This window comes from Lentinula edodes (assembly GCF_021015755.1).
Source record: "Lentinula edodes strain Le(Bin) 0899 ss11 chromosome Unknown C8R40scaffold_61, whole genome shotgun sequence".
In the NCBI taxonomy this organism is placed as follows: domain Eukaryota; kingdom Fungi; phylum Basidiomycota; class Agaricomycetes; order Agaricales; family Omphalotaceae; genus Lentinula; species Lentinula edodes.
This window is the reverse complement of record NW_025764367.1, coordinates 95,726-122,916: the sequence shown is the minus strand read 5'-3', so window position 1 is coordinate 122,916 and position 27,191 is coordinate 95,726. Positions and strand designations below refer to the sequence as shown.

At 45.9% G+C, this 27,191-nt stretch overlaps 11 protein-coding genes across 11 annotated transcripts; 7 read left to right on the top strand and 4 right to left on the bottom strand.

The window, feature by feature from the left end:
* Positions 1 to 1,030: 1,030 nt before the first annotated feature.
* Positions 1,031 to 2,700, bottom strand: C8R40DRAFT_796986 (uncharacterized protein). Its single transcript, XM_046236243.1, has 4 exons — positions 2,198 to 2,700; positions 1,779 to 2,145; positions 1,664 to 1,732; positions 1,031 to 1,604 (listed from the first exon to the last, which is right to left on the bottom strand). Exons 1-4 carry the CDS (start codon positions 2,236 to 2,238, stop codon positions 1,206 to 1,208), a joined length of 876 nt encoding a protein of 291 aa, XP_046080041.1. The 5' UTR covers positions 2,239 to 2,700; the 3' UTR covers positions 1,031 to 1,205.
* On the top strand, positions 2,678 to 4,071 carry C8R40DRAFT_1177242 (uncharacterized protein; the record flags this gene model as incomplete). Its single annotated transcript, XM_046232644.1, has 6 exons — positions 2,678 to 2,700; positions 2,752 to 2,988; positions 3,046 to 3,105; positions 3,163 to 3,237; positions 3,291 to 3,326; positions 3,378 to 4,071. 6 exons carry the CDS (start codon positions 2,678 to 2,680, stop codon positions 4,069 to 4,071), a joined length of 1,125 nt encoding a protein of 374 aa, XP_046080040.1.
* A 160-nt stretch (positions 4,072 to 4,231) lies between these two features.
* Positions 4,232 to 8,802, bottom strand: C8R40DRAFT_797027 (glycosyltransferase family 20-domain-containing protein). Its single transcript, XM_046236244.1, has 11 exons — positions 8,778 to 8,802; positions 7,478 to 8,727; positions 7,265 to 7,409; positions 7,124 to 7,204; positions 6,960 to 7,054; positions 6,456 to 6,902; positions 5,942 to 6,403; positions 5,340 to 5,887; positions 5,162 to 5,288; positions 4,961 to 5,106; positions 4,232 to 4,904 (listed from the first exon to the last, which is right to left on the bottom strand). Exons 2-11 carry the CDS (start codon positions 8,666 to 8,668, stop codon positions 4,535 to 4,537), a joined length of 3,612 nt encoding a protein of 1,203 aa, XP_046080039.1. The 5' UTR covers positions 8,669 to 8,727; positions 8,778 to 8,802; the 3' UTR covers positions 4,232 to 4,534.
* Positions 8,803 to 9,039: 237 nt separating this feature from the next.
* C8R40DRAFT_1060736 (uncharacterized protein) lies at positions 9,040 to 11,625 on the top strand (the record flags this gene model as incomplete). Its single annotated transcript, XM_046225373.1, has 9 exons — positions 9,040 to 9,363; positions 9,415 to 9,477; positions 9,546 to 9,728; positions 9,940 to 10,038; positions 10,094 to 10,170; positions 10,222 to 10,337; positions 10,384 to 10,937; positions 10,985 to 11,128; positions 11,179 to 11,625. 9 exons carry the CDS (start codon positions 9,040 to 9,042, stop codon positions 11,623 to 11,625), a joined length of 2,007 nt encoding a protein of 668 aa, XP_046080038.1.
* A 254-nt stretch (positions 11,626 to 11,879) lies between these two features.
* On the bottom strand, positions 11,880 to 13,165 carry C8R40DRAFT_1060615 (uncharacterized protein; the record flags this gene model as incomplete). Its single annotated transcript, XM_046225366.1, has 5 exons — positions 11,880 to 12,439; positions 12,494 to 12,603; positions 12,655 to 12,786; positions 12,835 to 12,926; positions 12,977 to 13,165. 5 exons carry the CDS (start codon positions 13,163 to 13,165, stop codon positions 11,880 to 11,882), a joined length of 1,083 nt encoding a protein of 360 aa, XP_046080037.1.
* Positions 13,166 to 14,001: 836 nt separating this feature from the next.
* Positions 14,002 to 15,710, top strand: C8R40DRAFT_796977 (uncharacterized protein). Its single transcript, XM_046236242.1, has 11 exons — positions 14,002 to 14,149; positions 14,205 to 14,277; positions 14,334 to 14,383; positions 14,465 to 14,488; positions 14,546 to 14,635; positions 14,686 to 14,768; positions 14,825 to 15,056; positions 15,124 to 15,220; positions 15,280 to 15,338; positions 15,405 to 15,501; positions 15,559 to 15,710. Exons 1-11 carry the CDS (start codon positions 14,064 to 14,066, stop codon positions 15,667 to 15,669), a joined length of 1,002 nt encoding a protein of 333 aa, XP_046080036.1. The 5' UTR covers positions 14,002 to 14,063; the 3' UTR covers positions 15,670 to 15,710.
* Positions 15,711 to 16,968: 1,258 nt separating this feature from the next.
* Positions 16,969 to 18,044, bottom strand: C8R40DRAFT_1074425 (uncharacterized protein; the record flags this gene model as incomplete). The annotated part of the gene is made up of 4 exons (XM_046226710.1): positions 16,969 to 17,157; positions 17,420 to 17,586; positions 17,665 to 17,752; positions 18,000 to 18,044. The coding sequence occupies 4 exons, from the start codon at positions 18,042 to 18,044 to the stop codon at positions 16,969 to 16,971; spliced, it is 489 nt and encodes a 162-aa protein (XP_046080035.1).
* On the top strand, positions 17,981 to 20,454 carry C8R40DRAFT_796235 (uncharacterized protein). Its single transcript, XM_046236238.1, has 14 exons — positions 17,981 to 18,441; positions 18,503 to 18,545; positions 18,606 to 18,678; positions 18,743 to 18,792; positions 18,853 to 18,876; positions 18,932 to 18,968; positions 19,026 to 19,078; positions 19,135 to 19,217; positions 19,271 to 19,424; positions 19,489 to 19,585; positions 19,643 to 19,714; positions 19,769 to 19,833; positions 19,881 to 19,983; positions 20,037 to 20,454. Exons 1-14 carry the CDS (start codon positions 18,399 to 18,401, stop codon positions 20,187 to 20,189), a joined length of 1,050 nt encoding a protein of 349 aa, XP_046080034.1. The 5' UTR covers positions 17,981 to 18,398; the 3' UTR covers positions 20,190 to 20,454.
* Positions 20,455 to 20,802: 348 nt separating this feature from the next.
* Positions 20,803 to 21,864, top strand: C8R40DRAFT_1060590 (PIN domain-like protein; the record flags this gene model as incomplete). Its single annotated transcript, XM_046225362.1, has 3 exons — positions 20,803 to 20,963; positions 21,011 to 21,254; positions 21,304 to 21,864. The coding sequence occupies 3 exons, from the start codon at positions 20,803 to 20,805 to the stop codon at positions 21,862 to 21,864; spliced, it is 966 nt and encodes a 321-aa protein (XP_046080033.1).
* A 3,074-nt stretch (positions 21,865 to 24,938) lies between these two features.
* Positions 24,939 to 25,907, top strand: C8R40DRAFT_1060743 (uncharacterized protein; the record flags this gene model as incomplete). The annotated part of the gene is made up of 2 exons (XM_046225375.1): positions 24,939 to 25,338; positions 25,396 to 25,907. The coding sequence occupies 2 exons, from the start codon at positions 24,939 to 24,941 to the stop codon at positions 25,905 to 25,907; spliced, it is 912 nt and encodes a 303-aa protein (XP_046080032.1).
* A 458-nt stretch (positions 25,908 to 26,365) lies between these two features.
* C8R40DRAFT_1060635 (uncharacterized protein) lies at positions 26,366 to 27,111 on the top strand (the record flags this gene model as incomplete). The annotated part of the gene is made up of 5 exons (XM_046225368.1): positions 26,366 to 26,495; positions 26,553 to 26,705; positions 26,760 to 26,795; positions 26,849 to 26,953; positions 27,005 to 27,111. Coding segments are annotated over 5 exons (531 nt in total), but the record flags the coding sequence as incomplete, so codon positions are not given.
* Between the last annotated feature and the right edge of the window lie 80 nt (positions 27,112 to 27,191).

The following is a 27,191-nucleotide window of genomic DNA, read 5'->3' as shown; positions in this document are numbered from 1 at the left end:
AATGTATGCAATAAGATCTGCGTTGTAAACATGGATTCTCTTACCGAATCTTACGATGTACATAGGTTTTAAGGAAGTGTTTGGAACACTCGTACACTTCTTCACCAAATTGGCACCGTCTGAAAATAAATGGTTTCGAGCGGAGCGGCACTACTTATTGAATAAAATACCAGCCACTGTAGAGGACTCCTTAGGACCGTGATTCTCAGCGCCCTTAGTATCTCCCCTTGGAAATAGTGCCCGGTCCTACTTGAACGCCAACTCTAGTGGTTCCGATTAGCAAGGGTTCATTCCCGTCACTGATACATCGAGTGTCCTGGACACGCACTATACTATACAAACTACGATCCTTCCCTGCTGGTCTCCATCCCGTTTCTCGTCAATGTCGATGCTACTTCAGTTAAACTTGGGCCTTGCCTTGGTTCTAGGCTGTGCACAGCTGCAACCGTTCTACGCTGCCGCTATTCCAGTTCCCAGACGACTAAGGGTCTGTTTGTCCTTCAACTGAAATCGGTATCGCCCCATCTCCGGTGAAGACCTAGCACTGTGCGTATGCATGCGCGCACTGATCATGAAATCTCCCCCTCCTTTCGTCGATCGCAGAGCTTCGCGACCTCTGTAAGCACCACAAATGATCGTAGCAAACGACTGTGGTGTAATTTCTGCTGATCCTACTGGTATGTGCGGAGCCTATGGCGCCGATTCTAATGTGACTTGTGGCTCGTTAAGTTCATTCATCCAGAAATATATTCGATTGTTCCCGTTTAAATCGTCTGCCCATGGTACCCAGTTCCGGTCCAACCATCGACAGCTCTTATTCCAAATGGAACTCAGTGGACTTGTAAACCCGCTGTAGGATCATGTACAAACTTGCGGAACGGTGTGGTTACAATCATCGCATGCTCTAGTAGGACTAACGGCGACTCGACCTCACAATCCCCTGCCGACTTTGATCCTAACTATACTGCTTCCGCCTGAGTAACTGCTTCCGATGACTGTTGCGTCGATTCCAAAGAACCGTAGTAATGATGTGCATTGAACAGTGCAAGTAGAGAGCGCTGAACGTCAAATAGGACAATCCATAGATGTGTTTGATAAAAGATTTGACACTGCTTCTTCATCCGACCGATATCACCGTTCAAGCTGAAGAGTTCTTTCTTATATCTTGAGCATGGGTATATTATATTTCAATAAACATAGATATATCACAGGTAATGTATCGAGGCTTCTGACCCAGCGGCTCGAGAGGTTGAAGAATTCGAAGCTTGAATAGAAATGCTGGAAGTTACACTACTCCGCACACTCGAACTGCTTGATACCGAAGACGCAATGACGGGATACCGTTCATATTTCATCTTCGCCACCGACGCGGGTGCTTTGGTCTGGAAGCAAGGAGTAGTACGCTTACGCTCGTATACGAGAGCGGAGAGGAGGATATCATCCAGGTATTCAAAACCTTGTGGGTATACTTTCAGCTGGTAAGACTGGTACGAGTGGGATAGAGATGATCGAGGGGATGGACGGAGTCTGGAGTTGGAGTTTGAGGGTTGAGGTATAAATTCTGCCAGGAGAGGATGTGGGCGAGGGGAGTTGGAAGCGTAACACTTTGTTTGGAATGGTTTTGAGGATTGACCGTAGGATAAGGATTGGTATAAGCACGTACTTTCTTATTGGAGCGAAGGATGTCCCAGTAGAGATGTCCTTGCCCAGGAGGCAATTGCCAGGTTACATGCTATAAGATAATGAGACTCTGTTCGATATACCGTTAGAGCACTTACATGAGCATAATTGTCGTTGTATACATCTTCCAGCCACTTCTCTCCCTCGTCCGGACCCCTACCGTGCATGAATATAGTTGGACGCCTCTCAGAGCTGCCCATTCCGCCCATTTGAATGCCCAATTCGAATTCTCCTAGAATTTCTCCATCTGCAGCAGAACTTCGCCGGACAGTGGTGATCCACGACATTGGGGTGAAACAATTCTGAGAAACGGAGATGTGGTACCTGGGCCGTGTCTCTGGGGAAGCTAGAGGTGGCAGAAGGAGCATAGAGTTGGCAGAGAGGGCAGAGAAGGAGTAGGTTATCGAGTATTCAGGTGGGGCATTTTCGTCAGATGAGGTTGTAGCTTGTTCTCGTGGGGTATATCTAAAAGAGGCGTTGGTTTTACGATGAAGATGCAGAACACAAAGATATTTACCTTGGTGGCTCAAGGTCCCCCGCTGCTGCAGCAATTGACATTGTTGAGATTTAATGAGAATCATTTTGTAAGTTTGAACCACTTGAACATTTGAACAAGCACTGCCAGGCTTCGTGTGGCGCACGGGAAGGTCTTTCCTATCCGGCTTCCATCACGGTCAAAAGTGCCGGGCTTTCCTGCAGGCTGTTGAACCAAGCTTGGTGGTACCTCGGATCTAATGATCGTCGTGTTCTCAGTTGCTAATTTACTGAATGACTATCATTGCAACAACAGCCTGTGGTAGTTGACAACCTCGAACATTCCATAGGATCTAAAGGAAGCGCATTGAGATGTTTGGACTCATCATCAAACTGTTGATACTTCTACAGCATCCTCGATGATCAGACGAAGCATTGCCCATCCTTTCCCCTCTTCTCTTATTTCACTTTGACAGTGACTTTCTAATCGATTTCTATTTTTCCAAAGCTTGAGGCTGGTCCAATGAACTTTCCATTGCTCTTGTGGTACGTACGGATCCACGCTCAACTCGTATTTCATCTTATCTCTATTCACAGGAATATCATATTTCTGGTACTTTATGCGCAGGCAAAGATTCATCTACAGCCGCAGAAGACTCCCATTACAGCTGGTTCGAAAACGATCGTGGTGTGGACGAGAAATGAGTCCGACCCAACAGAATTTGCTGTTGGCTTGAAGAATGGAAAAAATGTGCTAACGTCAGAACCAGTGCTTATACGTGCAGCCGAATGGCAGACTAAGGGGGAAGCATCCGTTATTTTCAATGAAACCGGGTGAGTGCAATTGTATTTCGGAGACGTTCCTTCATTAACAGCACACTGTATATATAGGAGTTTTCATCTAGTAGCGTTCGATCACAAGATTAAGTTGAATACCACGATGAAATTGCAGTATGCCAATTGCACTGAGTCGAGCACGAATTCCAAAACTAACAGAAACTATTACAGAAACAAAGTCACACTGTCCAAGCCGATCCGTTTGAATGTGAATGCCGCTGAAACTCCCTCCATTACAGCTATGGGGTAAGGTGTGATTAATATTTCTGGAACCGCGTATAATTTACTATCTATAACAGTAATAAACCCACTTCCTCTTCCACAACAAGTACACCGTGAGCTCGACAGCCTGTCCCCCATTGTCAAACAGCTTACAAAACTCTTAGCCCTTCTCACTTTCAGATCCCCGTCATCGTAGCGGTATGCCTGGGCACAGTGCTTCTCGCTATCATTGGCCTTCTCCTCGTCTTTCTCGTGCTACGCAGGCGACACCGCAAATCTTTCCCTAGAGCTCTAGACGATCGATACGCCTTTTCCCTCCCTTCTAACTCTGCTCCGAGTTTATCTCGCCCATCCTCTCGTTCTTGGTTTACCAGAACATTCTGGGACAATCCCACAGCACAGACCTCTTCCATTACTCTCCAGAATAAAGGAAACAATGCAGATGAACCGAGTTGGCCAGATACAATCAATTTTTATCATACCCCTCGTCCTCCCCCCAAAGCGCTCGTCAAGAAGGCATCCCCTTCTCCTCGTCCAGGTGGGGGTACTGATGTGTCAAACGGCACCGAGACATCCCTCAGTAGTATGCACTTTTCTGCAAAGACAGAACGCCAGATGGAGATCCAGGAGCGAATCGAGGAACTCAACGGGAAACTTGCTTTACTGCAACGAAGTATCCGAGTTCCAGAGGGACGCAAAGACTCCAGAACGTTGATAAACATGACGCATAATATGCGTATAGGTAAATGGCGAAACCAGATCGAAAAGCTGCAGGAGTTGATGGGTTCAGATTGGGCTCTTGGACGCACTGACGTTGTTCCGAAGGGGTTGTATGGACCTCAATCGATAGCTTGTTAAACAAGTCAACCGTCAATTTCCACCTTCGTTTTCGCCAGACTATCATTATTGCACACTCTTTCGGATACTTTCGAGCCATCAGTTCGCTGTATATTTTGTGGCACTCCCCAGTACTGCATCATTTCTTAATAATATGCTGATACGGGGATAGGCGATAGATACTGATTATCCTATCCTATCCTATCCTGATCGGGACGCCTACTTGAGGCGGATACTTACTTGAGGATACTTGGGCTACATATTCAGTTATGCAATCGATTTGAGATGAGATGCATTTACCGCTACCGTTGCTGTAAAGCAACAGGTGGATGGCCTGATCGACAAACCTGCAGTCAGGTAACCCCAGAATTAACTTACAGATGTGTACATATCGCCTCTATACATATGCATACGGTTGTGCAGTCTGTCGGTCGGAAAGCAACCTTCACAATAACAGTGTCCTCGCGCATACAAATGAGATCCCTCAAGCAACATCTGCCAGACTTTCCAAGAAAGGCAGTACTCTAACCCTCTCGATCTTCCAACTCGCATCGGTCCCCTTCCCGCTAGTGGAGCACGTCTCAGCGATGCTTAATTCCGCTAATCTTCTCAGCAAATTCTCATCGCTGCTCAAACCTAGGATGCAGTCCCATTTTTCCCCAATCTGAGCTGAAGAGGGAACTACTTCCGACTCAGTGATGGCCATCCAAGGGCGCGCGCCAGCGAATGGAGACTGAGCAGGTCCATCGGGGTGGAGAATTGCCCCAACGGCTGTTGAACGAGAGATTTTGGTGGGTATAACGAGAAAAGAGTTCGCTCCAGGAATAATGCGAAGGCCGTACCGTTCACCGAGACTAAAATGGCATAGAACATTAAATTCCCAGATTAAAAAACCGGGTGGAACATTTACCTATCAAAGATATGATTCTGTGCTTCAGCAGCTTGTCTTCTGGCCCACTGGCGATCTGAAGAGTCCTCACTTGGACCGGTCCAAAATCTCCAAACCACTGAAGCTTCGCGCTCTTCAACGAATGAGCCAGGCGTGCGCTCCGAAAACTACCAGAACATCAAGTCAGTTACTGGATGTTGGCAGTATCGCGAAAGCACCCACGTAATTCAGAATTTCGAGGCACGAGCTTTTCCAGGTCATGTTAAAATTTGCTACCATGGTTATCCAGGTTCCTGTACCTCCAGCCACGCTGGGTTCTATCGTCTTAAGGAAGCATCCGTTCTCAGAGCTGAGTAAAATCAACATCCAGGATTGCTATTTGAGAACCCAAAACACTCACACAATACCAATTCTGCCACCGACTTCCTTTGATATACGCTCCAACACTTTGATTGGTAGGCCGCTCAGCAACCAGACTTCATTCTTTTCTTCCTGAGCAACCAGTTTCTTTAATATCGTGGTTGCAGCTTTGAATTCTTCTTCCTTCTGGATCTCTCTTTCTGGGGTGGCGCCAGGAGCGCCAGCCGGAAGGTAATCGCCGATCAGTGTACCTTCCCAGTCGACGAGGATGAGTTTTCTCCCCTGTGTTTGACTGCTCCATTTGTCGAGGATTGCCTTCTCGTCTAAAACTCGCACTGCACCTGCACGTTCTATGTCCTTGTGAAATATATGTTCACCATTGGCACGCAAGCATCTTGTCAAAAAATTGACGACGAAGGCTTGTGCTGTCTGGGTGATTACATGGTTATGCAATTCTTCCCAGCGAGTCCGCGCTTCATCTCTCGGCATATTCAGGGCGGTATCAATCGCTTCAGCAGTGCCCCGAGCATCCCAAGGATTAATAGCAATGCAAGAACGAAAACCTGAATACGAGTAAGAACCAGTAAACTATGAACAACAAGTCAGTTCAGGAATTGTGTTTTTGGAAAACGAGTACTCTACCTCACTCAGGACTAAAACCCCTTTTCTATCAGATCCTGAAGCCCCTTCTGCAACTACTCCTTCACTGATCGGAATTTGAACATCTGCTCTTCCAGTTTGGCAGCAAACAAACTCATGTGTTCTGAGAGCCATGCCCTCTCTTAAACTGGTAACCAAGAACACATCTGCCACGCTGAGCAAAGCTAAATACTGGCTGAAATCAACGTCTTGGGTATGCAGTAAGACCACCGGCTGATACGTGAGCGTACTGAACCGGGAATTGATATGAGAAACGGTGGTCATGATGGCGGATGTGATGTCGCCTGAATCAGAGTCCGAGTTTGAAGCGGAACCCGATGAATGAGAATTCGAAGAATGTGGCTGCGCATTGGGAATCGCTAGTTGGATGAGGACAACTTTACCAACCCATTCAGGGTGCTTGGTGAGAAAAACATCGAATGCTTGAATCTTCTGATATACACCCTATGAACGTCGTCAAGAGAAAAGCCTCCATGGAAACCCAGAAGGCACCAACCTGGATCTCATCCAATTTATCCCTTCCGACGACTAGCTTCATCCCCTGGTATTTTTCTTTCAACATTGCGATCCAATCAGCAACTTCCGGCTCCATTCTCCACTCATTGAGTCTCGCAACATCGATGCCCATCGGGAACACCCCTACGTCGACCAGTCTTCCCTTTCCAAGTGCATCAAGTCTACCTGCGGTGGGATTCGGCAGCTGTTTTTGACGAACGTAACCGGGTGAATTTGGATGTTCCTCTTCCGGGCTACTTTCGCCATCCTTTGCACCAGCATTCCGTCCCAGGTCGACCTTGGCTTTTCGCTCAAGATCGAGCGTCGGGTCATCTCCGTTGACTTCGTCGTCGACAATGACAATCCCACTTGGAAGTGTTTCGACGCCGAGGACTCGGCCGCATGTTTGGCGGAAATGTCGCGCATAATTTGCAGTTTGGAAGCCAACCTGAGTCAGACGGGCTCAGTATCCAATTTACAGACCAGTCAATCAGAGTGCACCTACCAAATCGGCGCCCAATATCCCTTTTAACAAGTGTTCCCGAACGGACAGACAGCGGAATATCTCTGAGGATGGAAAGGCAACGTGAAGAAAGAACCCTGTAATACGTAACAGATCAGCGTGCGGATTGCTTGGGTAGAGATGGTTGTTACACCAAAGATACTGACCTATGGGCGCAGTGTTGGGAATCAGGCCAGAGCTTCTTAGCATGAGGGGCACGAGCATGAGGTGATAATCGTTTACCCATACTGCAAATCAAAAGCATTTTTGAGATGTAGATGAATCATTGTAACGAGACTAGAACATACCGACGTCACCCTCCTTCCACACTTCTCCTATACGTTGAGCGAATGCCCAGTTCGCATTGACATATTGCTTGTAAGATGCAGATTCGTAGAATAATCGTGTTTTCGGTGCATCGGGAACGGCATAGTGAAGAGCTGGCCACAGGACCTATAACGAATCGCATGTGTAAATAATGAAAACGGAATCGAAAAGACGGGAGAGAATGAATTTTTCACCTGATGACAAAATTCATCATAACATCCCTCAAAAACACTATCCTCCAACCAGACTGGTACCTCCACTCCACCCTCCTGGCGGGGCAGAGCTTCTTCTACTCTTTCCTTGAGCTTCAGGTTCCAATCATCTGTCTTGGTCCCAAGACATCCAATCCATAGCCGGCTAAATTCACTGCTCTGCCCGTATGCGGCAGAAACAGACGTTGAGGACATACTCCGGGCGTGCCCAGGCACATGGCTTTTAGCAGAAAAAGACGTTTTCGTGGGAGGTGCAGAGGCTGCCTGAGGTGTAAAACCATGCATCATAGCAGCCGAAACAGAATCTATTGCGTTTTTCAGACCTCCGTTGACATGCGGATTTGGGGCAATATGGAATTCCTCTTCCCCTTCTTCAATCTCTTCATCTAGGCGTGTACTGATAGATTCTAGTGAATCGAACGACGCCGCAGAACTCGCAGAGGCCAATGATGCAATAGATGCTGAAGGTGTATGCTTCGCGGTGCGAGATGAAGACCGTTTGGGTGAGACGATGTTTCTATTACGCTGACGAGAAAGGTTGCGTTTCAGAGCAGCTGCGTGAGCCACGGTTGAAGAGCGAGAGGCGGGAGAGGAAAATGAAACTGATGATGGTTCATTAATTCCATCTGGCGCAGCCGTGTGTGACAACGGTGACGGATTATTTCCAGTACTAGGAAGTGTCAGCTGGAATTTTCTGTTGAGTTTCCCATCGGTCACTTTCGCTCCTGTCAGGTTGCCTCCTGGTGTCAAGAACGGATGGATGGCCTCATGGGTAGGCGACCCAGGAGCAGCTACTCGTCCAAGTAATGCGTGGCTAGTCTGTCTGCTCGTTCCTGGACGCTCTCTTCCCGCAGCAGCTCGGTCTCTGAGATCTTCGATAATACTAAGAGGTTGACCTGCAATAAAACCTGCTGCTGATTGTGTCATGGATCCCGAGGAGGTGAGAATGGTCGATGCTTTTTCATTCTGGAATGTCCGAACACTCTCAGGAGCGGAGACATCTTCCGATGGTGTGTTGGGTTCAATTGGTGTCGTAGCTCCATCGTCCTCGGAAGGGTAGTCTATAGATAATACACGCTCATCTGCTGGATCTGGCCCAAGTACAGCGGTGTGAGGTAGAAACAGTGAAGCAACGAGGATACGGTGATTGCGAAATGAGGAAGATGAAGCCATATTCAATCCTACGTGTTGTGTGTTATGAAGGTTTGGCGTAGGATCCAAAAGTTTATCTGCTGCGAAACCCTTTAGATTATAACAAGATCGTACGAAAAAAGTTCCGCACCAAGTTTTGGCCGACTTGCAAATTAATCTGTGTCTTTGGAAGAAAGACACGACCAATACAGCGGGTGAAAAATAACTAACGGATGATCTCGGTGAAATCGCGAGGCGTCATTATGGTTCGGACTGGCTTGGAATCGTCAGTAGTGATGCAAGCCATCGGGAAACATAGGAACCGCGCGAATATTGCCTCCACCAAAACGGGAAAGATAAGATAAGATAACTCAAAAGCTAGATTGTGGCTTGTCTTCCACTCATTCTTTGTAATGACGACCAGGCGATACAAGAAGCGAAAGACCTCGAATTCTGAATCTGATGTGAAGGCCCCAACACTTCCTAGAACATCCTATATCGCAAAGCTACCTCTCGAATTACTTGCCGAAATACTTCTTTACACCAAATCTCCCAAAGACATTCTTGCTCTCTCTAGATGCAGCAAGTTCTTCTGCCGCACCCTTCTCCATGAGGCAAATCAATACATATGGCGATATGCGAGGCAGAATTGCCTTCAAGGAGGACTTCCGGAACCCTGTCCACGCTTTACAGAATCTTCATTTGCAGCCTTCGTATTTGACGCTGGCCCGTGCGAGGTTTGTAATAAAACTCACCTATTTTCAGCGCAAATTTAACGCTTTCTATAGATATGCGATAAACAGGTCAACTTCTACAGCTCATTTGGTCTCCGAGTGCGACTATGTGCCGACGTCAGCCCTTTTCATCCCAATGACAGCGATTACATCTAACTGGCTACTCTGAATTAGCGCCAGTGTAGAAGAGCTCTCCACAAGTGAGCCCACTTTCTCAGCAAAGAAAGCATGCCATCTCATGTGCAGTAATCAGTCGCAAACTTCATGTGAACCACCCCCCCAAAGATGCATATAAGGTTTTCGAAACCACTTTACCAGTCGTCGAGAGGTCGGATTGTTTTGGTACGCATGTTCTGAACAATTTGCTTGTCTCTTCTAAAGTCGGATGGTGAAAGAAAAATCCCCATTTGTCCTACAATGTTGGTGTTCTCTTCTTCGGTTTCTTCGCGTACAGCATACGCTTACAATTCAACTCAGGGCCTTACACCGGGGCGGTCTATCTGTACTCAGATTGGAGTCGCGCACTTCAAGAATACCTCGATGTGTCCCAGAAGCCTGATACACTTGAAGGATATATAGATGCAAGTCATTCAAATTATTTATATCAACTACTTACTGACATCTTATCACTGTCAGCTTTGCTCAAGGAGGAGTGCCCAGACAAAGATGTACATGGAGGTCAGTAATTTGAATATTGAGACATTCTTTTTATCAAAGCTAAGCCCTAGAACAGATGTGTGTTGCTTTGCATGCCTGGCGGAAGGAATATGCGGAGGCTCAAAATTTAGTGAAAGATGTTAATACAAAGTTGTGAGTTCTTGCTAGGAATAACTTCTCTTCACGCCTCTGAAACACTCTCAGCTCAAAAGGACTGGCCACCAGAGAAGGACTGAATTTTTGGGACATGATGAACACGCCGACATACAGTCTTTTAATGAAGCAGAAAAATGCCTCGTTGGAAGAAATACAATATTTAGGTGAGCTTTTCTCTCCGAAGTATGCCCAGTAGATCTCAGCATCCAGCAGATTATAAGACACTGGAAGCCGCTATTGCCGCTGAGCTCGTTAAAGTCGTAGAAAGCAGATCTCGCCGTGCACATGAAGCTGGCTATTCTACCTGTCGTCGTGCTGTTGAAAAGCATTACAATAGACTACGTGCACTCAAACAAGAGACTCCTTTGCCCTCCCTTCCTTCCTTCCGTGGACTCCCAACGATTCGTCAAATTCAACAGTCCGTCGGTCAATCTGAAAAGGAGGTTGACACCAGCCTTCAATCCCAAGCTATTCAAACCCTCGTTCATTCGGAAATAGCAAAATTTCACTTGGAGGCAAAAAACAGTCTCGCTGCGATTTTAGGTTTCCAAAATTGGAAGTCTCCGAGTAGCAGGAAGCTGCACCCAGTGGATAGGCTGACGGCGAGATTTCAGTGTCGGACGTGCCACAGGGTAGAGGCTAAGTATAAAGACTTTGGATCGCTAGACTATGCCGGAGCTATCATGCATTCATGTTCTGTGACTCTTGACAAGTCGATCCCTCAAAGGCCCTTCAAGGCTGCGAGGTTTGAAAAGGACACAAAGGTAAGGCATATTTAAACCCATTGTATCCAGATTGATCTGGTTCATAGGCTATAGCCGCGATATCTTCGCTTCTAGAAGCATGCGATATTTCTGAAGACGAAAAAGGCTCGCATGAACTTTTGTCCGCGATTGGACCCAGGGTCTTATGCCTGAGTTGCGATGCACAAATTATATTGGAACCTTTGGACGTGGTAGGTTTTGCCGTTGTATCTCTTCCCAAATCAACCTATGTGTTTCTCAGATCGGCCACTCGCATCGTCACGAATCCATGTCGCTCGCGATTTTACCCCAAGATGAAGCCAGCAAGATCATTGGTGACCATCCCCTCTCTCATGGACTCGCCGCGAGATTGACGAGCAAAGGCAAAATTTCTCTTGAGATGCGAAAGTTGAAAGTGTATATGTGTCGCCATTGCATGCAAGTGAAGCCTGAAATAATGTCGATTCCAACGACTGGAATGGCAGCAGAGGCCACTTCTGGAAATACTCTATCAACATCTACTCCTGCTGCCATTACCAAGACGAATATCTCCATCAACATTGATGATTCTGTTCCTACCACAGACACACATTTGAAAGCTGTCGCCGATACCGCCATTCGCAAAGTACACTCTCCAGCCGCAAAACCATGTCGCAAACCTGCAACCTATATCTTTGACGGTCTAAGGTCCCATCTCAAGGAACTGTAAGTGCATGATTGTCTCCAGTCATCACAACCAGTAGCCTAACTGCCGCGGTCATAGTCATAAAATCGGTTCGGTCCGAGACGAGGATTTCATTTGTACGCAAGAACTCCAATGGCCAAAGAAGTAATGATCACAGGCAGAAAGACATTTGATTTGTATGCTAATCCGCAAATAATACTCGTGTATACTTACATGGTGTACCTTCGTACAAGTAATCAAGTTCAGCGAAGAAAGGGTGTGGTCGAGATATGAGTCAGCTACAGCTCATCAGGAGGATTTACCGTAATCGAAGATGCAAAAACTTTTTCAGCATCAGTGGTCGAAGAGGAAGGGGGTTCTGATGGTAATTCGGTCGATATTATTGGTAACGCTTGGGTGAAGTCCACGGTACCAGACGAGAGAAAGTCGCCATCCGATGCAGACTCGGGGGTGGGTAGTAAGATCGATGTCAGAGATGTCGCAGCTGCAGTGGCAGTAGCTAGTACGCTAGAGGTATAAGCTATTATAGTAGTTTCTGGAAGACATGTGCTTGCTCCAGAGACAACAGAGCTGCTGACGTTTGATATGAAAACGGGCGATTTTCCGGAAGGTAAAAACCGAGTCCACCAAAAGGCTAGTCGCACACTGCGATCGAGGACTCTTTCTTTGAGGACGATACTGACACTCAGGAAAAACAAGATAAGACCAAAGAAAATGAGGAGACGGTCCATTCGATCGGACTTCTGCAAAGCTGTTATGAGTTGCTTGGATGCGTCCATTGCATTGGAAAGGACATCGTGTGTGGATGAAGTGGCGCGCAGAGTAGACATCGATGAGTCTAGATTATGGGGGAATTTAGCATAAGAAAAGTCTTGTTTGCGAACCAACATACCTAGCATCTGGGTGGTCAGCACCGAACGTTCCAGTTCACCTTGCATGAGGCTCAGAGTGCGCTGCAGAGCTTCCGTAACATCATTGTTCGCTTGCATCACTGCATCTTCGCTACAGAATGTTGAGAAAGTGGATTGAAAAATCATTCCATGAGATACGAACGTGACTTTCTCATTCACATCTCTACTGTCTTTAACGACAGTTGAAGCTAGCAGTTCGTTTCTATTCGAGACGTTTGAGGAATCGATTGTGCGCTTTGAGAATAGCAAAGCGGCACGATAGTCCTTTCGTAACCTGTCTCAGAGATTCAGAAGAAGTATAAATAGCCTTGCCAGAACATACTTGGAGAGTGTTTGGTTAAACTCGTCTGCGAGAACCCTCAACTCTCTACGACTTTTTGATCCTTTCTGGTCATCTACCATAGCATCTAGAGTCTTATGAGAATTCAATACTTGATACAAAATGGAATTCTTGTCAACTTTACCTCGATTTGACGAGCAAAGACGTCGATGTCTTCACGCAGTTCGGTGGAGAGTTTATGTTGAAGCGATAAAGGGCCTAAACATGTCTTCAGGCGAGGAATTTGGACGTTCGAAATATCGAGTTCTCTTCTACGAATGGAAGAGATGACTTGGGCTGCTTCAGGAGTGAAAATTGGGGATAGTGGAGGCATCCGTTATACCGTGGAACCAAATAGAAACAAATAGGCTAAGTAGTGGCGCTGCCGTCCACATTGAATAAGGCGCCCTCGTCAATGGACCGTGTCGGTTTGCCTCTTCTTCTTCTTCCTCCGTCCTCCCTCTCCCTCCTACACATCTTCGTTCCTAGCTCTATACACTGCGCTAAGACCGTTGGCGAACGAGGATATGGATTATATAATACTGTTCTGCTTAAAACGAAGTACGTAGCTTGGTCGTTGTCATTTCATTTAGATCCTCGTTGCGGCGGCGTGCGCTCCCTTTTCCATTCGAGAACAGAAGCAACAGTGCAGCCATTGATCTTCTTACGGATAGTGGCTCTTTCCCATATGACCTATTTATCTCGCTGGGTATACAGACATTCTACTTCCCTGCTGCTTCAAATCTTTTGTTAAGCTGTCCGGCTATCTCAAACTACAATCCGGGATTTCACTTAGGTTGACATGGAACTCTTTGCAGCTCCCTCAACACGTCCATGATCTTCATCTCTTTGTCAGAAAATCTTTCTTGCAGTCATATCTGACCGACAGCATACATATCAATCAAGCCCTGATGCATGCAGCTAGATGCAGCTCCTTGACGATAGTTATGCACTTACATACCCGCCCTTGCCATTCGCTTGTGCACAACACCCGATCTCTTCGTGATATCTGCTTTTTACTATTCAGGAAAGGCCTCGAAGTTGCTCAAATACCGGCCAATTTGTACGGTATCTCGGTTCTTTCCGTTTGTTCTTCTTCTGAGTGACTCAAGGTAACATTACACATGTTCCGAGGTGCTCAGAATTCGTACATAAAAGCTCCTTTCGAAGATTTAGAGTCCAAAGACCCACATCAGCCCACATCCCCCTTGATCACGGTCGTCTGAGCTCTCATGACTGAATGGTCTTCTCAGGCTGAGGTGCAGCTAGATGCCGAGGTACTTCTCAAGTTCACCCACGCCCTTATGGGTATCTATGTGTCAGTTTTTTAATCCTGGTTGTGCATGTTCATGGTTACCAAATGCCAGCTATAGATGGGAGTGGTTCCTGAGTGTCGACTTTGATTGGGAATTTATCACAGGAAAAAGGCCATTTCGATGGCCCATCGTAAGTACAAGCTGGAGTCTGTTTGATGTAATCTCTTACTGAACACAAAATATCAGATGTTCTATTTTGCCAATCGATATATTCTGTTTTTCGCACTCATCGGGATGTGAGTGTTTGCCTATCCGTTCGTTAACACCAGGCCTAGATCCATTACTCACGGAACTTTTCTCTGCACTCTTCCCGTCAGATTGATTTCCTTCGACACCACAACGTAAGTTCACCTGTTCATTCATTTGCACCCTAATGGGAATCACAACTACTCCCAAAGCAAACTTAACTGTCAAGCAATCTACATTTTCAATCAGCTTACTGGAAATGCCTCTGTCGGTCTTGCAAGTATCAATCTCGGCTTGCGCACGTGAGTGTCTTTGACGAAGATAAATGACGTGGGGCTCACCGGCCAACCAGTTTGGCCGTTTACGGGAACTCCAGAACACTCGCCATCGTTTTAATCGTTGCCATTCTCGGTCATTGGTCGCTGATATTGCAAGGTGTGTTCAGAGAGCAGCGTGCTTAGGGCCTACTGACCTGCTTAACTTAATCTTAGCTGGAGTCCTCCTTAAGGCAGCTTGGAGCCCGGAGGCCAATCAGTGTATCATAATTTCCACCAACAATACCATCCTCGCCGCGACCTTTATCTACAGCATGGTTTTTGATTTGCTTGTTTTCCTTCTGAATGCCTACAAACTTGGATCACGCAAGGGAAATATAAGCTCCATGGGAGAAAGTCGTCTCGGGAAACTCTTATTCGGTGATGGCTTAGTATACTTCTTCGTTGCGTTCGTGCTTTTTTTTGCCTTAAATGTTTCTGATTTGTACTGATGAAAGATAAATTCTCCCTTCTAGTTTCCTGTCGAATCTGCTTGCGACCGTATTTATGCTTCTCAATCTAAATTCTATCATGACTGTCATATTCAACATTCCAGCCGCGATTTCCAGCACGGTTTGTTACTTTCCCGTCCCCTTACCACTCGAGTTAGTGACATTTCATGTTCAATACAGATAGTCGCGTGTCGGGTGGTTCGCAGACTATCAACATTCACAAACGAAGGTGCCGAAATGTTGTGAGTTGTCGGTCGTAATCTACCTCATACTCATGAATTCTCACTTGAGTTGCGATCTTTCAGTAATTCTGGAGCTCAACTTGAACTACGTAGAGGAAGTAGAATGAGGCCACAGATCCTCAAAATCACATCAACAGGCAACCACCATATCGGATCTGGCGTACATGTCCAGATTGCCCAGGAGACGTATACTCATACTGAAGCTATCATTGAACAGGACTCTCCTTCTAGCAATACCGATGTTGGTCTAAATTTGCACTACGATGGAAAGGAATTCAAGGGTGAACCTGACTCTTATGACGTAGAAGCTAAGGCCGTACCACTATAAAATGCTGCAACACCCCACCCGTTCACTCGTTTATATTCTTAGTACCCAGCATGATTCTGCAATACCTATAGGCATCTAATAATCATCTATTCCCATCGGTACCACAATAAACTAAATTCTTGAAGGACGTGCAAAGGTAGACCATAATCACAAAATGGACGTCAGAACAGCTGCGATTGATTACAGCAATCAACATAGTAATTTGAGTTGAATGCACTGATGAAGTCCAGCGAGTACGTTCGATAAGTGTTCGACGGTACCGAAGAGTTCGCATTGAACAACAAGAACAACAGAAACCTTGGTTCATTGAAATACAACACCAGAGCCACAACTGATGACTTATATAATATAGCACTAGAGCCACAACTTTGAACTGATGACTCTTGGTCAATGCTCAAAAAAAGTGTGCTGGTGTAAATATTAGTCTTTACGGAGCAGAGATTTCTCCTCAAAATTCAGAAAATCAGTATGAAAAATAGGAAGTAAACTAAGGGTGAAATTTATCTTTCGTAGTATGTCATCTTAAAGTTGTAAAAAGGATAAATTTTTTTTCATGATGATAAGGCAGGGAGCAGGGTGTTGAGGTGCTGTTAGAGGCAAGGTCCATGAAGGTATATTCTACGCATTCATCATTTCCCCCCAAACCAAAGTAGGCCGTCGCGCGCGGCGGTACGCACCGGTCTCCAAAACAGTAGAGTTGCGACATGGGGTAGAGTCAGTGCCAGGGTGTTACTATCTTTCCCCATAGCAGCAAAATGGGAATGCTACTTTTTTCTACTAAGACCGATGCATGAACATATCCTTGTTGGGCTTACAAGCTTATACTGTACATTCAGTGGCCTCTTCGGAGCAGCTCATTTTTCTCCATGAGGTGTCAAGCATTCTTGTTTTTGTCGTTCGAACCCATCTACTGCGTCCACCAAATGAAGTGCCCTGAGAAGTCCTGAGAAAAACACGTAGGTGTTAACCATTGCTAAAAAAAAGTCTGGTCTTACTAGCGAGCAACGAGGACTTCGTTCTTCAGTATATTCCATTGATGGGGTCTGCCTTCCTCATGAGCTTATTGTTTCCCATTCGGCGTCTTTAATGTAGACAACGAAACATTACATGGTATCGGGCCTAATGGTGCATGCAGATGTATAATGGTATCGATGCTTCCTAGCCTGGGCGCCATAGTGGTTGTGATATTGAACCTACAGCGTATGATTTCTTGCTTGTGGAAGTGAATGCGTTGTATACTGCACCTTATTGAAATTTAGAATCAACTTGTGGTATCCTGATAAAAGCAAGCTCCATAAATTAAAATAATGCGACAGTGAGTGAGAATAGATTGTCCCGAAGAGGAAGGTAGGGTCGCGAGCCTTGGAGACCGTGTTCGTCGTTGGTTGAGTCCCGAGAAATCGGAGTTCCTGTGTTTCTTTGAAGATTCAAAGGTGTTCGTTCATCTTGCCAATGGCCAAAGTTTAGGTCTAGAGAGTGTTCCGGAACCTTCACAATGCATCGTCAATTGTACATAGCAGTCAATAGGAAACCTACAGCGACGGCAACTGCTGATAATGACGGCGACGTCCATATATTATTTACTGCACGGCAACACTGTGGGTTCTAATATGTAACTTCTCTCCTCATGAATCATCATGAACACAGATTGACAGTTGTCACGGCAAGTTCTGGTAAGAATAAACATACATAAGCACCTAGGCTATCGGTCAGGATCAGAATTTTATAAGGATAAACCACTTTTACGCACAAGCGACACCAGAAACACCGAAACAGGCCAGATCTTTAAATAGTTGACCAGGACCTCCAAAAAACCCGAGGAACCTTGGTACCAGATATTTCGAGGATTTTGTCCACCAATTGTGTCCTGATTTGACCCCGGGTTCCTCGACAAATTTCCCTTTTCGTCCGGACAGCCTGCATCAAGGTGTGTCAATTTTCAGGGTAGGGTTCGAACAGGTTCGAACTACGAAACAAAAATGGCGGTAAAATCACCACTGAATGGGATCGGAGCGGCAAAGAACTTGGGGAGTGTCCACTGTCCGGACTGTGGACATGTACTACCGAGGGTGATCAAGAAAATCTCGAAAAAATGTCCGGATACGACTAAGGTGAGAGCACAAATTTTGCCAAAATATGTCTGGATTGGTACCAATGTTCCTCGGGATTTGGGGGTCCTGGTTAACCATTCTATAAAGTAAGTATGTACCTCTTAGTGTTATTGAATATCAGAAAATACGTTGTGTAGATTTACAAAAATGACACCTGGATGACAGCCTTCCATGAAGAGATCATGATATGCAAAGTGGCGCGCTAAGTAGAGAACGCACATTAGTCAGCAACCTGTCGGGGTTTACCGTTTCTTCCTCAATCATTCAAGTTCCTGGTCGATGCTCGTTTACAGCAATACTTTTACTGAGGATACAAAGATAGAAAGAGATCAGCTGTAGGAACTGGAAATCTTTAGCTTTGGTTTATATCAGGAACATGAAGGAAGGAAGGAAGAAAAGAAGAGACATTTTTTGAATCTTCTCAGGATGAAGCTGAGATGAAGTTTTGGTGCTGTAATTTGCCTTTTATAACTACATTCATCCGTGCTTCAACCTCCGACTTGTGTCCCTCTTCCTCTTATACCCTCATATACTCCTCGCTGTCGATACCTTCCCTTTTGCCGTCTTTGACATCCCTTTATACGCTATTTCGTTTGGATTCCAGCACTCTCAGACACGATGCCCGATTGGAATTCGCCAGCCGAGATCTCGAAGGATGGAGGCAAGCTTTTATATGACGGTAGTATTTTCCAGATCTGTTCGGTGACATTCGTTTTTTCCAGTTGTTTTCTCAAGATTCATGCACGCTCTTCTTGGACTGTACATGTATGCGCGATCTTGCTGAAGTGGGAACCGGGTTCTGATTGCGCGTCTCTTCATGTATAGATGGGAATGGTTCACCTCGCTCGACTTCGATTGGGATTATATCAGAGGGAAGAGACAGTTTCGTTGGCCTTTGGTACGTTGTTCACTATGTTCTGGAAAATTGTGCGACCTATCGTTCACTCTTCGCTTCCCACAAGATCTTCTACTTCTTGAACCGTTATTGCTTGCTATTCGCTCTAATCGGAATGTAGGTGATTGTCCCGCTTGCTCGAAGGTTATTGATTCTCAGTGTTGTTCCATAATAAAGAGCTGTTGCTCTCAACGTAGCGACGTAAGAACTTCTTTGACGCTAGAGTTTATCTTCTCGCTTTTGACGATTCCATTAGCGAGATTAACTGTCAGGCTCTCTACACATTCAACCAGGTATGAATAACGCACTTTCGTGTAGATGTCTTTCCCCATACAACGTGTATCTTCCAGTGTGTTGGTAATGCCGCCATTGGCCTTGCGTCAATCAATTTTTCCCTGAGAACGTGAGTTAAATGAACGAAGGAAACGATCCATAATTCCGACTGATTTTATTTGCTAGTATGGCCGTCTGGACGCAAAAATGGTATATCGTGGTTCCGTTGATTCTCCTCATACTTGGTCAATGGTCGCTTCTTCTTCACGGTGCGCAGCATATATGCAGCTGCTAACGCTTACACTAAACCAAGTTGCTTCAGGTATCCTGCTCAAAGCCACTTACAGCCCGACCGAAGGATGCGTGATAGTTGAAACTGACAGCCGTCTACTTCTCGCGGGATTCACATATACAATGTGCTTTGACTTTGTCGTACTTAGTTTAACCGCCTGGAAACTTGTCATAAATGCGCCAAGGTACGTGAATCCCAGGCTGTGCTTTATTTTTTCTTCAATGCCGAGACTGACGTACACGAATCAGCTCGAAAGTCATGGGCCGCTCCAGGCTCGTTGTCCTCATTTTCGGCGATGGGCTGATTTACTTCATCATCGCTTTTTTGTCCAACTTACTCGCAACTGTGGGGTTCCGTTGTGGCTCTTATGTGCATTCTCAATACTAAAACCATTTTGGTCAGATCTTCATGTTATTGGACTTGAATCCAGTCATGTCGATTATCGCCAATGTTCCTTCTGCGATTGGGTCGACTGTGAGTACATTCTCTCTGATTCAATACTGAATCTCATTGGGAGAGTACCTGCAGATCGTTGCATGTAGGGCAGTCCGGAGGCTTGCTCTTTTCACATCATCTTCACCGGAGATGTTTGCGTACGTGGTTCGTTACAATCTTCATCGCTCTACTCAGTGTCTTCCAGATCTACCCAAGCGTCAACGTTAGCATTCCGTTCAAACACAAAGTCAACTATGCGACCACCTAGGTTAAATACGACTTTGAAGTCGGAGGGCGTTCATGTTCAGGTCCGCTTATCTGAAACATTTTCCTCCCTATGAATTCACATTATGTCATGTAGATGGAAACTTTCGAGTCACCATCGAGTGGAGGAACTTACACAGATCCTGTATACGACGCTATGGGCAAAATCATCGACCATGTTTCTCCTGCGGAAGAATATGATCTAGAGGCTCAGGACATCCGTAACGAATTCAAGCGTCCTCCTTATTAGAGCTACACCGAACTCATCAAAAGCGGGTAAGATCTAGAGCAATGAGATCGCATTGCAGCACCCCCTTCCTCAACATTATACCATAAAGTATACACCAGTTACGTCCACATTGTCCGCATATCGTTCACTCCCCGTTGTCGCTTTGTCTCGCTCTAAATCGATTTTGCCATTGTTCAACTGTCGTCACACTTTTGATAACATTTCTCGACTCGGAAGTTTTCCATAACCTGCTGGCGTTCGAGGTCTCATACATTTATTCTTTTTCCAAAGCATCGCAATCACCAAGTAATCATAGGTATTTTTATCATTGTAAATTCATCTTCACATGGCGCTGAAACTCTTTTTGTGAACTTCTTTGCCTTTCCACCTTCGTTTTCAGTCACAAACCATTTTTACAATTCCAAGTATTCAATGGCACATGTACTTGTATATCATGGGAAAAAAGAGACACGTCAACCTTTATTTTAATATTTACGCGTTGTTTGTTCGGTCGCGTCAGTCACAATGTGACATTTCTGGGCACGGTCCTGTTGTTCCATAACCGGGACTCAAGAGTAGATCTTGATGACCACCCCAGCTTTCTTCTTGACTCAAACGTTCCTCATCATCTGAAATGGGTATTCAAGGTCTATTGCCTGCTCTAAGATCTATTCAAAACACGAGACATCTCTCGGAATTCTCTGGACAAACTATCGCAGTAGATGCCTATGTATGGCTTCATAAGGGAGTTTTCACCTGTGCCACTGAGTTGGCAACTGGGATATTAACTCACAAGTGAGCTTTATGCTATATGAAAGACAAATCACTCAACATTCACCTAGATATGTCAATTATGCGATGGAAAAAGTCAGACTACTTCGACATCACGGCATAGAACCGTATATTGTATTCGATGGTGGCCCATTACCGGCAAAGAAGGGCACGGAGGTCGAGCGGAAGCGTAAGCGTGATGAACATCTTGCCCGGGGGAACTTGCTAGCGTCTCAGGGAAAACACGCTCAGGCGCGAGACTGTTATCTCAAGTGTGTGGATGTTACCCCCCAGATGGCCTTCCAACTCATCAAGGTGTGTCGTAACGCGCTTCTCACTCGCCTTGCTCATTGTTTCTGTTCAGGCACTTCGCGCGGAATCTGTTCAATATATTGTCGCTCCGTATGAAGCAGATGCACAACTAGCATTTCTAGAACGCCAAGGCATTGTTTCGGCAATTTTAACAGAGGATTCTGACCTTCTTGTGTTTGGCTGCAAGAATGTTCTATTGAAATTTGATCCCGTTGCTAGAACTGTCGTCTCGATCTCTCGAGCCGACTTTGCATCTGTCACCGCTACTTCTTTAGATTCCAATGGCCTCTCTCTCGTCGGTTGGTCCGATAACCAGTTCCGGGCTATGGCTATACTCAGCGGCTGCGACTATCTTCCGAGTATTCCTGGTATTGGACTGAAGACTGCATGCGCTATGCTAAGGAGATGGAAGACCCCACAAGCCGTCGTTCGACAAATTGCACTGGAGGGGAAAAAGCGCGTTCCCAAGGGATACCTCGACCAGTTTAGACTGGCCGAGAAGTGTTTTCTCCACCAGAGGGTTTATGATCCTTCGTCCGAGAAGCTAGTATATTTAAGTGATGTGGATTTGCAAAGCTGGGATGATTTAGCAGAAGCATATATCGGAGGGTAAGAAGAAATATATATTTGTTCGTTTATTTGAGGTTTCACAATTTTTGTCCTAGTGATTTAGAAGCTACATTGGCGAAGAAACTCGCCACAGGCGATCTCGATCCTATTACTTTAGAGCCCATGATAGATATCAATCCTGGGTTCTGTCCATCCCGTATGATACGAGATATCGACAAGGGTACAGGCGCCCCTCGGTCAATTAAAAACAAAGGCATGGAGAAAAGCAAGCCAAAAAGCGGAGGCATATTGAACTTCTTCGGTAATTTTTTTCTCAACCTTGGTCCTTCAAATTCGAAAAGTAATTATTTTCTTAATTTACAGGACCAAACCCTACCATACCTCCGCGACTCAAGTCTCCTTCAAAACCGATAATGACTGTTGGCAAGGCCAGCGGCAAGCGAACTCTGGCAGAGGTGATGGATCAAGACGTGGCTACGAAGAAGAGAAAATTCTCGTCCTCTGCACCAACATCACCGGTAACATCATCTAAATTTTTCGTACAGTCTGGTGTCAGGCGAACGTCGAGTGCGACCGTTCAATCTCGTGCGGGTCGTTCATATTCTCGAGCTGAGAAGGAAAATATAGCTAGTGAAGAAATGGAACCAGCGTTTGACGGAGACTCCCTGATTGCTCAACCATGTGTTGATTCGGAAATTGAGGAAGACTTTCAGTTCGAAGCCAGCTCTGTGGAGCAAGAGGATGGCTACATTTCACCTACACCGTCGATATCGAAAGACGAGGAGGACTTCTCGTCTCCTCCTAAACCTCATCCAAAACATCGAGTTTCCCCATTGGCTGACAAAGATGATTTTGTCGATCCAATATCGAGTCCTCCTGCTGCACAGCCATCAGTCTCGCTCCGGCGACCTCAGCGTCTATTTCATTCTCCTAGCCCCGTACATATAGATCTGGTCAAAGTACTCGTCGAAGCCTCCCCTGATAAACGTCTGGAGGTGAAGAGAGGAATTGTTAACCTCAGAGACTGCTTTGGCAATGATCCTTCCAGTGAAATTGACTATTCTGGGTCTGACGAGGACTCTGCTACTCCCCCGTATCCGTCACCACTAACTCCGGATGAGCTTATTCACCAATCTCAGAACCGTGCTCTCATCACGGATTCAAATTTTGAGGAGCTGGAACCAGAAGATCCCGAAGAGAAGGAACTGAAGGCCAGTGCTTCGCGTACCCAGGTCGTTGCTGCGAGATGGCAAGAACGTTGGGCACATGGCTCGTCTTACCCCAACACAGCGTTCTTAAAACGCCGGGAAACCAACATCACACCCACGGGAAGACATCGTCTACAACCTCATTCACAGCGCACTGCCTATGGAGATGTATACAGATCCACTCTTGACTCCCCCGTGGATACTAACAGAAACAGAAAAAGTTTGACATTCTTCGATGGCAACTGGGATGATAATGGGAAAGGAAAGTTTAATACCAAAATGCTGGACTTCGACACCGAGAACACCGAGATTTCGGCTCAAGCACGGACCCGACTTAAAGTTGAACGGTTTCGGTAAGTCGGTCCTGGTTGACTTTCATATGCAAGTCGCTCAAAGCAAATTGAAGTTGCTCATAACCGTTTAACTCTTCTTGAACTTGGATCTCTTTTCGGGGCATTGAATATGTATGTATCTTTAATTTGTTATCTTTCACGTAGTGTGGTGTACGTTCATTTATCGAAATTGCGTGTTCCTTTTGGTACCTTCGGTACGCTTAAACGACATCTTCGGTATGATTCCCAGTTTCAGTTTCAGGCTCTAGATCGGCGAGGCTCTGGCGCTTCAAGCTTCATTAGATTGCTCGGACGTGTGCAATTGCCAATGACCGAACTGTACTTCAAGTTGGTATGTTGGCTTTGAATTGATGTGTCCCACAGTGCCACGACTTCTTGTCGGTATTGTCATCAACGAAACAGACACTACGATGTTGATGTTTTCTCATCCTGCTGCGTCGTACACAGTTTCGAGATATGAAAACGCAGAAATTGCCCTCTGTTGCCCTTTCGATCAATGATCACTCTAGCACTCATTGTCGAGGTAGCACTGGCCTGCCTTGACTTGCAGTTGGCTGTCAAATTCTTTCGACCGAGGATAGTCGAATGACCCCACGAGGAAGAAGCGAAGGACGGGGCCCTACGGGCCCTTAATTTCAATGGTCATAATATTGAGCGGATGTAACGGATATTGTTCTGGCAGTCCATGTCGGATTCGAAGGTAAAAAGAAGCGCTTCGGGACAGATGGACAGTGTTTGAGGTTCATTTACTTCCTCATTCATCCATTATTCTTAACCTCGTTTTATCTCCTATCCTCAACTGATCATTGCGGACCCGTAGACTTATATGTTGCTATAGCTGCTCCTTGCTTTCTTCAAAACCCTCTGCATGCGTCTAAGCAGACTTCACTAGAGAAATTCATCAAGTGGTAGGATAATACCTTCGCTGATGGGGAATAGTAGCTGATCTTCTAATGATATTTCAGCTTATTCACAAGCACATACCGGTGCAACTTCTTGCCTCCTTTCGCTGAACTCGACAGTGCTCAGATTAATCTCTGCCCGGTCTATCCTGCTTCCAGTAGCCCTATAGAATGAACGATCAGCTGGACACCAATTCATTCTCCCCTTCGAATATTCAGTCGCCTAGTCCCGCATCGTCACTGACTATACCCTATTCCTTTCCGCAATCCCCATCAACTTTGACTCATACTGGTTATCCTCAGTCCTCTCTACGTTATGCTCTGTGCGATCCCGACCCCGAATATCAATCTCGTGGGACATCAGCTCAACGAGATAAAGAATCAGATTCGATGCAAAAGAATGGTGCATACAAGGTCTATCAGTCGTACAGCACCGGTTTGCCTTCGTTTCAAGAGGATTCTTGCGAAACCGATTGTGAACTCGGTGCTACCGGCTCTGGTCTTGCCCCGCCGAAGAACGATGTGCACGCCGCATACGAACATCCACAGAATATATCAGACATTATTTCCTGGCACAATCCCTATGACTCTCACATGGTGGATAGTCCAGTTGTTCTCTCTCCATCCGCTCGAAGGAACTTTGAGTCTTCGATGATGACTTCCTTCGAATCTGCCACGGGCCACCGAGGTTATTTTGAACAGGACACTAACAGGGCACGAAGTCCTTCCATTCTCATTAACACTGGCAATAGTTGGCATTCTACGAACACACCTTGTCGTGACATTCGCAGGAGGCCATCACCTTATGCCCTTCTCCCGGCCCTACAATTCCCGGATGAACTTCAACCTCGATCTCCGGACACGGAAGAATCTACGAGCGTAACTCCTGTCGATAATCATACTCGTCAAGCGATTCCGGACCATGACGCAAATGAACCGACTGCCGCTGTCAAAAAGAAGAAGGCGAAGATGCATGCTTGCAAACTTTGCGGGAAAAACTTCCCGAGGCCCAGCGGTTTGAAAACTCATATGAACGCGCATAATAATCATAAACGTATGTCCGCACCGTCTTTGTAGTCCTTCACAAACTGATCAAACAAATCTACATTAGCGTTTTCTTGTGCCTATCCAGGATGTGAACGTACATTCACTGTTCGCTCTAACGCAAAACGACACCTTCGCACACACGGAATTCATCCGGATGATGCAGTTGCAGCCTCTATGGTACCTCGGTCTACTGCGCCCGATTTTGAAGTCAATTTTGATGAACCGGTCGTGCAGGACCACGACCACGAACTCAATAGCGTTGTGCCACAGTTGAAGTGGATGCCCCCTAGTCTATCTTCGCGCACAAATGCGGCATCATTGAGATCTATCTCGGAGGACAGTGACTCAGACTGGGAAGATGGTAAAGAAGACCCGATCGTTGAACATTGTGCCCTATCCTTGCCAATTCCTCTGCAGCCTGTAGTGCCCTCCGAGAGGGGAATCCCTATGCAAGAGCCCTATGTAGAGGAACAAGTTGAGGAACGAAACTCGTACGAAGAAGCTGGAATCTATCCCTACCATGCCTCGCAGGTTCCTCTTCTCGATCTTCTCTACAGAACCGATATTCACGATTAATTGAACAGTATCGTCGCCTTCCAGGTCCAGTGGTCGAAACTCCTCGCTCAATTGATCCCTGAAGCTTGGGAGATAACGCCTCTTAGCGCGAAAGTTGATCGTATTAAGACTGTAAATATTTGACATACATCTAATCTATCTATCACTGCTGAGTATCAGATCGGAGGAAGTGCAATTGAGAACGACAGGAAAGACAAAACGGTCACATCAGACTGATCTCAAGTCTGTCACATCTAAATTTACGTTGCGATTTCCAGCTTTGACCTTCACGTGGTGTCTGTTGCCACGTTGCCACTGTCCTTGTTTCTGAACGATAACATGTTGCCAACTTTACACAAACAGAAGGGAGCTCTCCGGAAGTCTATCTATGCTGTGGTTCACTCATTGGATAACATCAAGGAGCAATGTAACTATATCACTCCACGTTCAAAATCAGACTAGCAGGATTTCCAAATCTAGCGCGCGCAGTTACAGCCAAAGTCCTACTTCTTCCCGAGTTCCAAAACTGTACTAGAGTGAGCTGCTACATTAGCATGCCCACTGGCGAGCTTCAAACATCCGAAATCTTGAGATCAATCCTCGAAATAGGTTTGTCTCATGACTTGATGGCTAATGGCTACTTTTCTGAACGACCGTCCTCGGTAGGTAACAAGTCTTTGTTTGTGCCTAAGGTTACCCAGACTGGTGCCATGGAATTCTTAAAGGTGGAAAATCAGAGTGATCTTGATGCTTTACCGTCTGGAAAATGGGGCATCCGCGAACCTTCTTATGAATCGGATACAGGTCCGCGTTTGAACGGTCTGTTTAAATTTGTTGTATCTAGTACTGCGAGTCTCTGATTATCATTGAAAGCTATGGAAGCCGGCTTGGATCTAATTCTAGTACCTGGTATGGGACAATCACAGTTCCATGTCTACTACTGACTGATCCAACTTTCACAGGCGTTGCATTCGACCGTTCAATGTCGCGTCTCGGGCATGGAAAAGGTTACTACGATAGGTATATTGCACGTTACATAGCCAGTGGAAGACCTCGTCCCCTATTAGGTGAGCGCTTTGAATGGATCGGCTCTTCTGTTAGTTCAATGATAGTATTAGTAGCGTTAGGATTGCGTGACCAGTTACTGGATTCAACTATTCCAGTTGGGGAGCACGATTGTAAAATGGATATGATTATTACGCCGGAGGAAGTGATACATCGATGAAATCCAGAGACCAGGCCACATACTAGGCTTAACAATCCCGTCTACCCGTTTCCAAGTTCCAACAAATGAGGGTATGACAG